The sequence below is a fragment of the Scyliorhinus torazame genome, chromosome 5, assembly GCF_047496885.1.
Source record: "Scyliorhinus torazame isolate Kashiwa2021f chromosome 5, sScyTor2.1, whole genome shotgun sequence".
NCBI classification, from domain to species: domain Eukaryota; kingdom Metazoa; phylum Chordata; class Chondrichthyes; order Carcharhiniformes; family Scyliorhinidae; genus Scyliorhinus; species Scyliorhinus torazame.
In genome coordinates this window covers 159,081,613-159,094,874 of record NC_092711.1, presented here as the reverse complement: position 1 = coordinate 159,094,874, position 13,262 = coordinate 159,081,613, and the positions used below count along the sequence as shown (strand labels likewise).

Sequence of the window (13,262 nt, the reverse complement as noted above, 5' to 3'; positions counted from 1 at the left end):
CCAGTTACACAGCCTGAAAAAACATTGCACCATTCACAGAGGGAAGAGACCGTACACGTGTTCTCTGGGTGGGTAAGGCTTCAATTGTCTGACCTAGGGAGAGACAAGGAGACCCAAAACATGGAGAAACAGTGGAAATTCCAGGACTGTGGTAAGAGATTCAAAGCCCCATCTGCACTGGAAGCTCATTGGCGCATTCACACTGGGGAGAGGCCATTCAGCTGCTCTCGGTGTGGGACGAGATTCAGACATTTATCCACCCTGCAGAGACATCAGCGAGTTCACACTGGGGAGAAACCGTTCACCTGCTCTAAATGTGGTAAGGGATTCACTCAATTATCCAGCCTGCAGTGGCACAAGTGGGTTCACACTAGGGAGAGGCCATTCATCTGCTCTCAGTGTGGGAAGGGATTCTGTGAATCATCCACACTGCGGAGACACCAGCGAGTTCACACTGGGAAGAAGCCATTCAGCTGCTCCGAGTGTGGGAAGGGATTCAATCAATTATCTAGCTTGACATCTCACCGACGAGTTCACACTGGGGAGAGGCCATTCACCTGCTCTCAGTGTGGGAAGGGATTCTGTATTTCCTCGTACCTGCTGAGACACCAGAAGTTCACAATTGATTACAGGGGTTGGATTCTGTTGTTATTGTTTCTGCTCTCAATTACACCCAGGGTTGCATTTCGTTCATTCTGACATTGGTGAAGTGGGAGGGTTGGAGGGTTTCGTTCTGCTGGACTGGCCGGTCTCACAACTTTGCCTCTGGTGGACTCCAGTAACAAGAAAAATTAAAGATTCCATTAGGTCAAAGGAAGAAGCTCATTGATAGATTACAGATTTATTGCTTCACTGATTTATTGGTACCTTTAAGAATTGTTGCAGTATAATTCTTAAATTCAGTACATGGACAGAAAATGGAAAATCCACAAGGCAAAGTCATTGTTTCAGATAAAATATGAGAATTGCTGTACAGTAACTTAATGTGTGTCAGAATCTAACACTGCTTAACAAAAAGTTGCATAAAAGCCCTCGTGACGAATAAACCATTGTTCTACAAATACATCTGGTAACGAAAAGGTATTGCAGCCTTAGCAACAGAAACATTTACAAATATCGCAAAACCTGAGCAACAAGCAAGGTTAATGCAGAACATATTATCTTCATAGGATTGGTACACATGGTGGGAGCATGTAGACATTTAATTAATTTGATAGACATTAATAAATCTTAAATAATGACCAATGTCTGGATAACAAATCATGCTCCAAGTGAGAGAGTTTTTGGAATAAATCAGGAAGCCTCAGCTGAGAATTTGAAACCAATAAGGGTTAGACCAGTGATAAAGAATTTCTTAAGAATAAGTTTTCATGATTAAAGTTTGTTCTGTATTCATGCTTTAAGAAATTCTGAACCATCTATTGCTTTCCTAATATTTTCTTATGTTTTCATTTAATTCTCTTTATGATTTGATGTTGTATTTGATCGAAGTTTTGATTCATTTTTATATAAGATAATTAAGGTGGATAATTAGCAATACAATTGTATTTTTGGACACCTCCAATCAACCAGATCTTGGGCTGTTATTTGAAGATAAAATAAGAGATCTTTTCACTCATAAAGTTGCCAAAATAAGTGTAACCCTGAGGATTGGAAACGTGTCTGAGAATTCAGCAAAGGAGGATCAAGGAACTCATAAAGAGAAAATTGAATATGGGAGCAAACTGGCTAGAAACATTAAAAAAACGACAGGAAAGCTCCTATAGGAATGTGAAAAGTAAAAGATTAGCAAAGACCAATGTGAGTCCATTCCAGACAGAGATAGGAGAGTTTACAATGGGGTACAATGAAATAGCAGAGTAACTAAACAATGTGTGTCTGTCTTCATGGAGGACATGAAATTATCCCAAAGACACGAGAGAACCAACGGACTAGTGAGCACGAGGAACTGAAGGAGATTAGTGAAAAAGTAGTACTGGAGAAATTAACGTGGTTGAAAGTTAATAAATCCCCATAAGCTGATGCTCTACATCCCAGAGTGTTGAAAGAGGTGGCTGTAAAGATAGTGGATACATTGGTGATCATCTTTCAAAATTCTTTAGATTCTGGAATGGTTCCTGCAGATTGGAAGGTGGTAAATGTAACCCCACTATTAAGACGGGAGAGAGAAAACAGGGAACCACAGCATCAGTAGGAAGGAAAATGCTATAATTTATTATAAAGGTTGTGATAACAGACGAATTAGGAGCAGGAGCAGGCCATTCGGCCCCTCGAGCCTGCTCCACCATTCAATACGTTCCCGGCTGATCTGATTGTAACCTCAACTCCACATTCCCGCCGATCCCCCGATAACCTTGTTTAACCAGAATCTATCCAGCTCCGCATTAAAAATAATGAAAGACTGCTTCCACTGCCCTTTGAGGAAGAGAGTTCCAAAGACTCGCGACCCTCTGAGAGAAAAAAAGTTATCTGCCTTAAATGGGCAAGTTATTGCTTTTAAAGTGACTCCAATTTCTAGATTCTCCCACAAGAGGAAACATCCTTTCCACATCCACCCTGTCAAGGCCCCTCAGGATCTTATCTGGTTCAATCAAGTCACCTAAACTCCATCAGACACAAGCCCAGCCTGTCCAATCATTCCTCATAAGACAAGCCTCCAATTCCAGGTATGAGTCCAGTAAACCTTCTCTGAACTGCTTCCAACACATTTACTTCCTTCCTTAAATGAGAGCTCCAGATGTGGTCTCACCAGTGTCCTGTATAACTGAAGCATAACCTCCCTACTTTTGTATTCAATTCCCCTCACAATAAACAATAACATTCTATTAGCTTTCCTAATTACTTGTTGTACCTGTATACTCGCCTTTTGTGATTCATGCTCTTGGACACCCAGATCCCTCTGAATCTCAGAGCTCTGCAACCTCTCACCATTTAGATAATAAGCTTTTTTATTCTTCTGGCCAACATGGACAATTTCACATTTTCCAACAAGATTCTCCATTTGGCAGATCTTATCCCACTCACTTAACTGTTCTATATCACTTTGTAACCTCCTTATGTCCTCTTCACAATTTACCTATCTTTATATCATCGGCGCAGGAGTTGGCCATTCAGCCCGTCGAGCCTGCTCCACCATTCAATACGATCATGGCTGATCATCCACTTCAATGTCTTTTTCTCCACTATCCCCATATCCCTTTGCGTTATTGGGATTTAGAAATCTGTCAGTTGGGTGGCACAGTGGCTAGCACTGCTGCCTCACGGCACTAAGAACCTGGGTGTGATCCTGGCCCCAGGTCACTGTTTGTGTGGAGTTTGCACATTCTCCTCGTGTCTTTTGGGTCTCAGACCCACAACACAAAACAATGTGCAGTTGAGGTGAATTGACCTCACTACACTGCCCCTTAATTGGAAAAGAATAATTGGGTACTCTTAAATTTATTAAACAAACAAAAAAATAAATCTGTGAGCCTCTGTTTTAAACACACTCCGTGACTGAGCTTCCACAGCCCTCTGGGGTAGAGAATTCCAAAGATTCACAACCCTCTGAGTAAAGAAATGTCTCCTCCGGGACCCGTCCTAAGTGGCTTCCCCCTTATTTTGAAATTGTGTCCCCTGATTCTCGACTCCCCAACCAGGGGAAACATCTCACCTGCACCTACCCTGTCTATCCCTTTTTGGATTTTGTAAGTTTCAATGAAATCCACTGTCATTCCTTATAACCCCAGAGAAAAGAGGCCTAGTTTCCCCAATCTCTCCTCACAGGACAGTCCTGCCAAACCTGGAACAAGTCTGGTGAAACTTTGTTGCTGTTCCTCTGTGGCAATACATTTCCTAAGGTAAGGGGAGTAAAACTGCACACATTACTCCAGCTGTGGTCTAAGTATTTCATAATGATCGATGTCAAGGCCACCGGACGGTAATCATTGAGGCACGTTGCCTGGTTCTTCTTTGGCCCTGGTATGATGGTGGTCTTCTTGAAGCAGGTGGGAACCTCAGAACAGAGTTGGGAGAGGTTGAGGATGTCCGCGAATACACCCGCCAGTTGGTCCGCGCAAGATCTGGGTGCACGACCAGGGATCCCGTCAGGACCTATCGCTTTCCGAGGGTTTACTTTCAAGAAGGCCAATCTGACTTTGGACGCTGTGATGATAGGTATGGGTGTATCGAAGGCTGCTGGGGCAAATGACAATGGTTTGTTGGTTTCCTGCTCGAAATAAGCATAGAATAAATTGAGTTCATCGGGAAGGGGTGCGCTGTTACCAAAGATTCTACTCGGCTTTGATTTTTTAGCTCATTATGTTGTTTAAGCCTTGCCACAATCGATGAGAGTCCATGATTCTCGCTTAGTCGGGTATTGTCTCTTGGCATCCCTGTTGGCTTTGCAAAGGTCGTACCTAGATTTTTTTGTATAGGTCAGGATCGCCTCTCTTGAACTCCTCACACCTGGCCTTCACCATGGTTTCTGGTTGGGTAACGTACGTACTACCTTCCTTGACACACAATCTTCTACACACTTGCTGATGAAGTCTGTGATGGTGCTGGCATACTCGTTTCGGTTAACTGACGAGTTCTTGAATATGGACCAGTCACTGACTCCAAGCAAGTTGCATCGGAGCTCTTCTGTTGCCTCGGACCAGCATTTGCACAACCTTCAGAACCGGATTCTCTCGCTTAAGTTTCTGCTTGTACGCCGGGAGAAGGAGCACCGTCTGGTGGTCCGATTTTCCGAAGTGTGGTCCGGGGATGGGTCATCAGGCGCCCTTGATGTTTGTGTAGCAGTGGTCAAGGATGTTGGGGCCCCTGTTGGGACATGAGATATGTTGGTGGAATTTTGGCAGTACACTCGAGGTTGGCCTGGTTGAAGTCCCCGGCCACGATGAACAAGGCCTCCGGGTATTCTGCTTCATTGTTATTTATAGCGGTTACAATTCATCAAGCGCCTTCTTCACTTCCGCCTGGGGTGGGATGTAGACCACTGTGATGATGGCAGAAGTGAACTCCGTGGAATGTAGTATGGACGGTACTTCACAGTCGGGTATTCCAGGTCCGGGGAGCAGTAGTTCCCACTAGGGTTGCCACGTCCGAGCACCAGGAGTTGACGAAGAGGCAAATCCCTCCACCCACTCCAGGTTCAGTCCTGGATGTGATTAACAGCAGGAATAACAGCAGAATCTAACCCAACATCACTTGTTAACCCTTTGGAGTCTCAGCAAGTTGGATGACTGAGTGAATCCCTTCCCACAGTGAGAGCAGGTGAATGGCTTTTTTCCAGTGTGGACTCACTGGTGTGTCAACAGGGCAGATGAATTACGGAATCTCCTCCCACAATCAGAGCAGGTGAATCAAGTGTGAACTCGCTGGTGTCTCCGCAATGTGGATGATGTTTGAAACCTCTTTGTGCAGTGAGAGCAGCTGAACGGTCTCTCCTCAGTGTGAATGCGCTGGTGTTCCATCAGTACCTGAGAGCTTTTAAACCCACTCCCACAATCGGAGGATTTAAAGGGTCTCTCGTTGCTGTGAGTGACATTGTGGCTCAGCAAGTGATGACCGAGTGAAGCTTTTCCCAGTCGGAGAGGTGAACTGGCTCTCCCCTGTGTGACCTCGTTCGTGTTTCATCAGGTTGGATGAGGATCTAAACCTCTTTGTGCAGTGAGAGCAGCTGAACGGTGTCTCCTCAGAGTGAACGCGCTGGTGGGACATCAGTAGCTGTGAGCTTTTGAAACCCTTCTTGCAGTCAGAGCATTTAAAGGGCCTGCTCTTGGTGTGAGTGACATTGTGTTTTAGCAGGCTGGATAATTGAGCAAATCCCTTATCACACACAGTGCAGATGAACGGCCTCTCCCCGGTGTGAAGTCGCTGGTGTCTCTGCAGGTTGCCAATGTCAGTGAATCCCTGTTCACACTGAGAGCAGGTGAAAGGCCTCTCCCCAGTGTGAATTCGTTCGTGTTTCCGCAGGTTGCCAATGTCACTGAATCCCTTTTCACACTGAGAGCAGGTGAAAGGCCTCTCTCCAGTGTGAACTCGTTCGTGTTTCCGCAGGCTGCCAATGTCTTTGAATCTCTTTTCACACTTGGAGCAGGTGAATGGCCTCTCTCCAGTGTGAACTCTCTGGTGGCTCTGCAGGTTGGATAACTGAGTGAATCCCTTCCCACAGTCAGAGCAGGTGAATGGCCTCTCTCCAATGTGAACTTGTTCGTGTCTCCGCAGGTTGCCAATGTCAGTGAATCCCTTTTCACACTGAGAGCAGGTGAAAGGCCTCTCTCCAGTGTGAATTCGTTCGTGTTTCCGCAGGTTGCCAATGTCACTGAATCTCTTTTCACACTGAGAGCAGGTGAAAGGCCTCTCCCCGGTGTGAACTCGTTCGTGTTTCCGCAGGCTGCCAATGTCTTTGAATCTCTTTTCACACTGAGAGCAGGTGAATGGCCTCTCTCCAGTGTGAACTCTCTGGTGGCTCTGCAGGTTGGATAACTGAGTGAATCCCTTCCCACAGTCAGAGCAGGTGAACGGCCTCTCTCCAGTGTGAACTCGCTGGTGGCTCTGCAGGCTGGATAACTGAGTGAATCCCTTCCCACAGTCAGAGCAGGTGAACGGCCTCTCCCCAGTGTGGACTCGTTCGTGTCTCCGCAGGTTGCCAACGTCAGTGAATCCTTTTTCACACTGAGAGCAGGTGAAAGGCCTCTCTCCAGTGTGACTACGTTGATGCCTTGCCAGCTCGCACGGGGCTGTGAATCCCATCCCACACACAGAACAGGTGAACGGCCTCTCTACAGTGTGACTGCATTGATGCCTTTCCAGCCCGCACGGAGCTTTGAATCCCTTCCCACAATCCTCACATTTCCATGGTTTCTCCATGGTCCGGGTGATCTTGCGTCTCACCGCCTTGGACGATCAGTTGAAGCCTCGTCCACACACAGAACAACTGTACAGTCTCTCCCTGCTGTGAATGGTGTAGTATTTTGTCAGGCTGTGTCACTGGTTAAAGCTCTTTCCACAGTCAGTGCTCTGTAGCAGTCTCACACGGGTGTGTGTGTGTGTCTCAGTGCTTTTCCAGACACACTGATGTTGAAAATCTCTTGAAGCAGACAGAATAGACAAACATTTCTCCTTCTAGATTCAAAGGCCAATGATCTCCGGTTCCCAAGAATTGAGTGACTCAGTCAGTTCTTGAAGTGATATTTAGTTTGAGATCTTGGCGTCAAACTCCTCTCGTTCGAACTTCCTGTGAACAGATTTTACAATAGTAATCATTGTCAGTACAGGATAGAAACTCAGAACAGACAATTCTAGTTTCTATTGAACATTCTTTCCTCTCTCTTTCCCCGAAATGCTCTAAATCTCAATCCCACACACTCTCCCTCCATTCTCACTCTGCTGTATCTAATATTCACCCTCCCAATTCTCCTGAAGGTGTGATTCTGATTGACAGATCCAAGCTCACTGCTTCCTGTCCTGGACACAGAGACCTGAATATCTTCATGCAGGCTGCCAGACAGATATATATCTATATTACTGGATGAAAAATGTGTGTAATATACAGACTGTATTCACTTACTTTCCCTCCCAATTTTCCTGAAGGTGCTGATCAACAAATCTAAACCCACTAAAACCTGTACAAGAGTAGAGAATCTCCATACAAGTACATTTACTGATTAGAGATGGGGAAATTCTGAGGAAGAATTTTATTTAGTCATGGAGTGGTCATGACAGGGAACTCACTGCCCACAAGCGTTGTGGAAGTCCAGATGATCAATAATTTAAAATAAAATAGGATGGTTACTTGAAGAAAATAAACTTGCAGGGGAACAGGGATATCGAGGGGAAATGGGACTGACTGGATTGCTGTACAGAGAGTCAGCATTGACTCGAGTTCCCAAATGGATTCTGTCAGTGCTGCAATGACTGTATGACTGGAAATATATAATGTAGGTACAGTACTATTTACAAAACTAGAAATAATAATACATGTATTTTATTACAGAACCATCAATAATATCAGAGAATATCATAATAATAATAGAACCATCATACCACATAACACATGACATATCTCCGTCCGATATTAAATTTTTAAAAATTAATTTACAGGATGTGGACAATGCTGGTTAGGCCGGCATTTATTGCCCATCCCCAGTTGCCCTTCCGAAGGGGCTGGTTCAGCACAGGGCTAAATCGCTGGCTTTGAAAGCAGACCAAGGCAGGCCAGCAGTACGGTTCAATTCCCGTACCAGCCTCCCCGAACAGGCGCCGGATATGTGGCAACTAGGGGCTTTTCACAGTAACTTCATTTGAAGCCTACTTGTGACAATAAGCAATTTTCATTTCATTTCATTTCAAGTAGTGGTGAACTGCCTTCTTGAACTGCTGCAGTCATTGAGGTGTAGGTATATCCCCTGTGCTGTTTTTTTAAAATTTGTTTTTTCTAAATTTAAAGTACCCAATTCATTTTTTTCCAATGAATGGGCAATTTAGCTTGGCCAATCCACCTACCCTGCACGTCTTGGGTTGTGGGGGCGAAAGCCACGCAAACACAGGGAGAGTGCGCTAACTACACATGGACAGTGATCCAGAGCCGGGATTGAATCTGGGGCCTCGGCGCTGTGAGGCAGCAGCGCTAACCACTGCTCCACCATGCTGCCCGACATCCCCTGTGCTGTTAGGGAGGGAATTCCAGGATGTTGCCCCAGGGACAGTATATTTCCAAGTCAGGGTGGTAACTTGGAAGTGAACCTCCAGGTGGTGGGGTTCACAGGTATCTGCTGCTCTTGTCCTTCTAGATGGTAGTGGTTGTGGGTTTGGAAGGTGCTGTCTGAGGAACCTTTATGAGTTACTGCAGTGTATCTCGTAGATGATATACACAGCTGCTACTGTTTGTCAGTGGTGGAAGGTTTGAATGTTTGTGGAAGGCGATGCAATCAATCAGGCTGCTTTGTCCTGGATAGTGTTGAGCTTCTTGCGTGTTGTTGGAGTTGCACTCATCCAGAAAAGTGGAGTGTATTCCATTACACTCCTGACTTGTGCTTGTAGATGACTGGTGGACAGGCTTTGGGGCATCAGATGGTGTGTTACTTGCCGTAGGATTCCCAGCCTTTGACCTGCCCTGGGAGCTACAGTATTAATATGACTAGTCCAGTTCAGTTTCTGATCAATGGTAACCCCCAGGATGTTGGTTGTGCGCGTTTCAGCGATGGGAATGCCACTGAATGTCAAGGGGTGGTGGTTAGATCCTCTCTTGTAGGAGATGGTCATTGCCTGGCACTTGTGTAGCACGAATGTAACTTGCCACTTCTTAGGCCAAACCTGTTTATTGTCCAGATCTTACTGAACTTGGACATGGACTGCTTCATTGTCCGAGGAGTTGAGAATGGTGCTGAACATTGTGCAGTCATCCACAGACATCACCACTTCTCACCTTATGATGGAAGGAAGATCATTGATGAAGCAGCTGAAGATGGATGGGCTGAGGAAACTGTCCTGAGGAACTCCTGCAGTGATGTCCTGGAGCTGAGATGATTGACCTCCAATCACCACAACCATCTTCCTTTGTGCCAGGTATGACTCCAACTAGTGGAGAGTTATCCCCCGATTCCCACTGACTCCAGTTTAGCTCGGGCTCCTTGATGCCATACTCGGTCAAATGCTGCAATGATGTCAAGGGCAGTTACTCTCACCTCACTTCTGGCATTCAACTCTTTCGTCCAAGTTTCAACTAAGGCTGTAAAGAGGTCAGGAGCTGAGTGACCCTGGTGGAACCCAAACGGAGCGTCCAGAAGCAGGTTATTGCAGAATAAGTGCCGCTTAATAGCAACTTTGATGACTCCTTCCATCACTTTGCTGATGATGGACAGTGGACCTACAGAGAAGTAATTGGCTGAGTTGGATTTGCCCTGTTTACTGTCCCCTTAAATGTTAGTCATTTCCTGGGGAAACCAGCCCTTTAATTGTGAACATTAAGAAAGAGATTGTCCTTTTAGCCAGACAAATAAATGTGTCAAGCTGAGGGAGGAAAGGATGTCAATGTCTTTAAGAGAGAGAGAGACCTGGGCCAAGCTTTGCAGAGTCTGCACCCTCCCTGGATTCACTTCCTTCCCCTTCAGTTGCTGCAAGTGACCAATTGAAGGTGAGAATGAGAAAAGAAATGGAAAGGGGGAGAAAAGAAAGTGTTTTACTCACAGATGTTGGAGACAGGGGAAAGTTTTCCTCTGTGTCGCTCAAGCTCATTCAGGGTTGGAGGAACAACAGCTTTGCTCGGCAGAAACCTCCATGTCCAGCTTTCGCATTGAGACCATGGGAGAGCTCTGATTGGCGGAGAAACAGAGTCCTTCCGGTCCTCCTATCTTCCCATTGGGCACAAGTCAGCGGGAAAGTCAGAGATAGTGAACTCACCCTGTACATGCGCAGATTGCCCTCTCCCTGAGACATGCGCAGTCCTGAGTTGGTGGGAGGGGGTCTCGCTCTGGCCTCAGCTGTCAGCCAGTTGCCTGGAAACCGTATTGACGATGTGCTGGGGGAGGGAGTACAAAGGGTGAGGGCGGGGCTCCCGTGTCCTCGCGCCGGGCGGTGCGCTCAAATGCAGTGACGTCACTGCGGAACCGATTTATTCCTATTGGCTGATTTAGAGGCCAAGCTCCTTTGTGATGTCACAATGTGGAGGTTGGACAATGAGTTTCAGACTAAAACTTCCTCCTCTGGGCAACATCTGGGAGCAAATCAATGTCTCCCCTTTTCAGAAGGTCATGAGATATAGGAGCAGAATTAGGCCATTTGGCCCATCGAGTCTGCTCTACCATTCTATCATGGCTGTGCTCATCCTGGCTTTAATTACACCGTACTGCCAGTTCCCCATTACCCTTGAACCTATTACCAATTAAAAATCTGTCTAAAATCTGGATTTAGCCCTTTACATAAAGTGTGTGACATTCATGGAAGTTTGCCAACTGGAGCGTTATTCTCAGTTAAATTCAGCCCTCAGCTCCGTCGCTGCCCGTCATTGACATGAGCAATAGAGACAGAAAGGTGCCCGAGGCTCAAATGGGAAGTCAAATCTTGTGACTTGATACCAACACCTCAACATTTGTCAGTCAAATCCATGTCATTTATACTGGGGGTTTTATTATTACATTCTGGCACTGGAAGCAAAGGATGGGGGGTTTTAAAAGGTAACTTTCACTTTCTAACTTTGTATTGCCTATAATGTCAGCCGTGGCTCAGTGGGCAGCTCTCTCACCTCAGAGTCAGAAAGTTGTTGGTTCAAGTCCCAATCCAGGGACCTGAGGACAAAAATCACATCCAACATTTCTCCTCGCAGCACTGAGGAGAAATGTCAGAACAGCCTTCTTTCAAATAAATAAAATGAAATGAAAATCACTTATTGTCACAAGTAGGCTTCAAATGAGGTTACTGTGAAAAGCCCCTAGTTGCCACATATCCGGCGCCTGTTCGGGGAGGCTGGTACGGGAATTGAACCGTGCTGCTGGCCTGCCTTGGTCTGCTTTCAAAGCCAGCGTTTTAGCCCAGTGCTAAACCAGACCCTAATAATAAGATTCAAATAAGATTCTAAACGGAGACCCTGTCTGGCCCTATCAGGTGGATGTTAAAGATCCCACAGCGGAGAGGGAGAGGCTGGTGGGAGAGATACCTTGGGTAGACAGGAAGTATGCGGAGGCCCCCGAGGGAGGGTTGCGAAAGGAGCACCGGAGATTACAGGCGGAGTTCGATTTGCTGACCACTGGTAAGGCGGAGGCACAGTTGAGGAAAGTGAAAGGGGCAGTTTATGAGTATGGGGAGAAAGCAAGTAGGATGCTAGCACACCAACTTCGCAGGAGAGATGGGGCCAGGGAGATCGGGGGAGTGAGGGATAAGGAAGGTAATACGCTCTTGGGCCCAGAGAAGGTCAATGAAGTCTTTAAGGAGTTTTACTGTAAACTGTACGAGTCAGAACCCCCGAGGGGAGGGGAAGGGATGAAGCAATTTATGGATCGATTGAGGTTCCCAAGGGTGGACGAGGAGCGGGTGGAGGGACTGGGGGCCCCGATTGAGTTGGAGGAGATGGTTAAGGGCTTAGCAAGTATGCAGTCGGGCAAGGCCCCGGGTCTGGACGGCTTCCCTGTAGAATTTAATAAGAAATTCTCGGAGCTACTGAGCCCACTCCTGCTAAGAACCTTTAACGAGGCAAAGGAGAGAGGAACCCTCCCCCCGACGATGTCACAGGCACTGATCTCACTCATTTTGAAGAGGGGGAAGGATCCGCTTCAATGTGGGTCCTTCAGGCTGACATCCCTCCTGAATGTGGATGCCAAACTGCGAGCAAAAACTTTGGCTACCAGAATAGAGGACTGCGTCCGGGAGTGATTGAGGAGGACCAGGCGGGTTTCGTCAATGGCAGGCAATTGAACACAAATGTGAGGAGGCTCCTGAATATTATTATGATGCCCTCAGAAGGAGGGGACGCAGAAGTAGTGGCTGCAATGGACGCAGAGAAAGCCTTTGACAGGGTGGAATGGGAGTACCTGTGGGAAGTGTTAGGTAGGTTGTATATTTCGGACCCGCCAGAGGGGACGGGGGAGATCATGCGGATCCGAAGGGACTTTGGGAGCTTCTCGGGATACAAGTTGAATGTGAGGAAAAGTGAGCTGTTTGTAATCCACGCTAGGGGTCAGGAGGAGATACTGGGGGAACTCCCGCTCGAGATGGCGGAGGGAAGCTTTCTTTACCTAGGTATACAGGTGGCTAGGAACTGGGATGCCTTGCACAGGCTCAATCTATCTCGGCTTGTAGAGCAGATGGAGGGAGACTTTAAAAGGTGGGCCATGCTCCCACTTTCCCTGGCGTGAAGGATGCAGACCGTGAGGATGACGGTCCTCCCCAGATTCCTGTTTGTTTTCCAGTGCCTTCCCATCTTCATCCCCAAACCCTTCTTCAAGTGGGTGAACAGGATTATCACGGAATTTGTGTGGGCAAACAAGACCCCGCGTGTTAAAAGACTGGGAGGGGTGTTGGGGGGGGCGGTGGGGGGGGGGGGGGGGGTTGGTGTGTCTGAACTTCTGTAGCTACTATTGGGGTGCTAATGTGGCCATGATTAGGAAATGGGTAATGGAGTAGGGGGTGGCGTGGGGGCGGCTAGAGGCGGCATCATGCAAAGGCACCAGCCTAGGGGCACTAGTAACGGCACCGCTGCTGCTCTCACCGGCACAATACACCACAAGCCCGGTGGTGACGGCGGCACTGCGGGTCTGGGGTCAGTGGAGAAGGCTCGGGAAGGA

The 13,262-nt window shown here is 47.1% G+C and overlaps 1 protein-coding gene across 1 annotated transcript; it reads right to left on the bottom strand.

The window, feature by feature from the left end:
- Nucleotides 1–829: 829 nt before the first annotated feature.
- Nucleotides 830–10,294, bottom strand: LOC140422166 (uncharacterized). The gene is made up of 2 exons (XM_072507163.1): nucleotides 10,174–10,294; nucleotides 830–7,222 (listed from the first exon to the last, which is right to left on the bottom strand). The coding sequence occupies exon 2, from the start codon at nucleotides 6,853–6,855 to the stop codon at nucleotides 5,500–5,502; it is 1,356 nt and encodes a 451-aa protein (XP_072363264.1). The 5' UTR covers nucleotides 6,856–7,222; nucleotides 10,174–10,294; the 3' UTR covers nucleotides 830–5,499.
- Nucleotides 10,295–13,262: the final 2,968 nt, after the last annotated feature.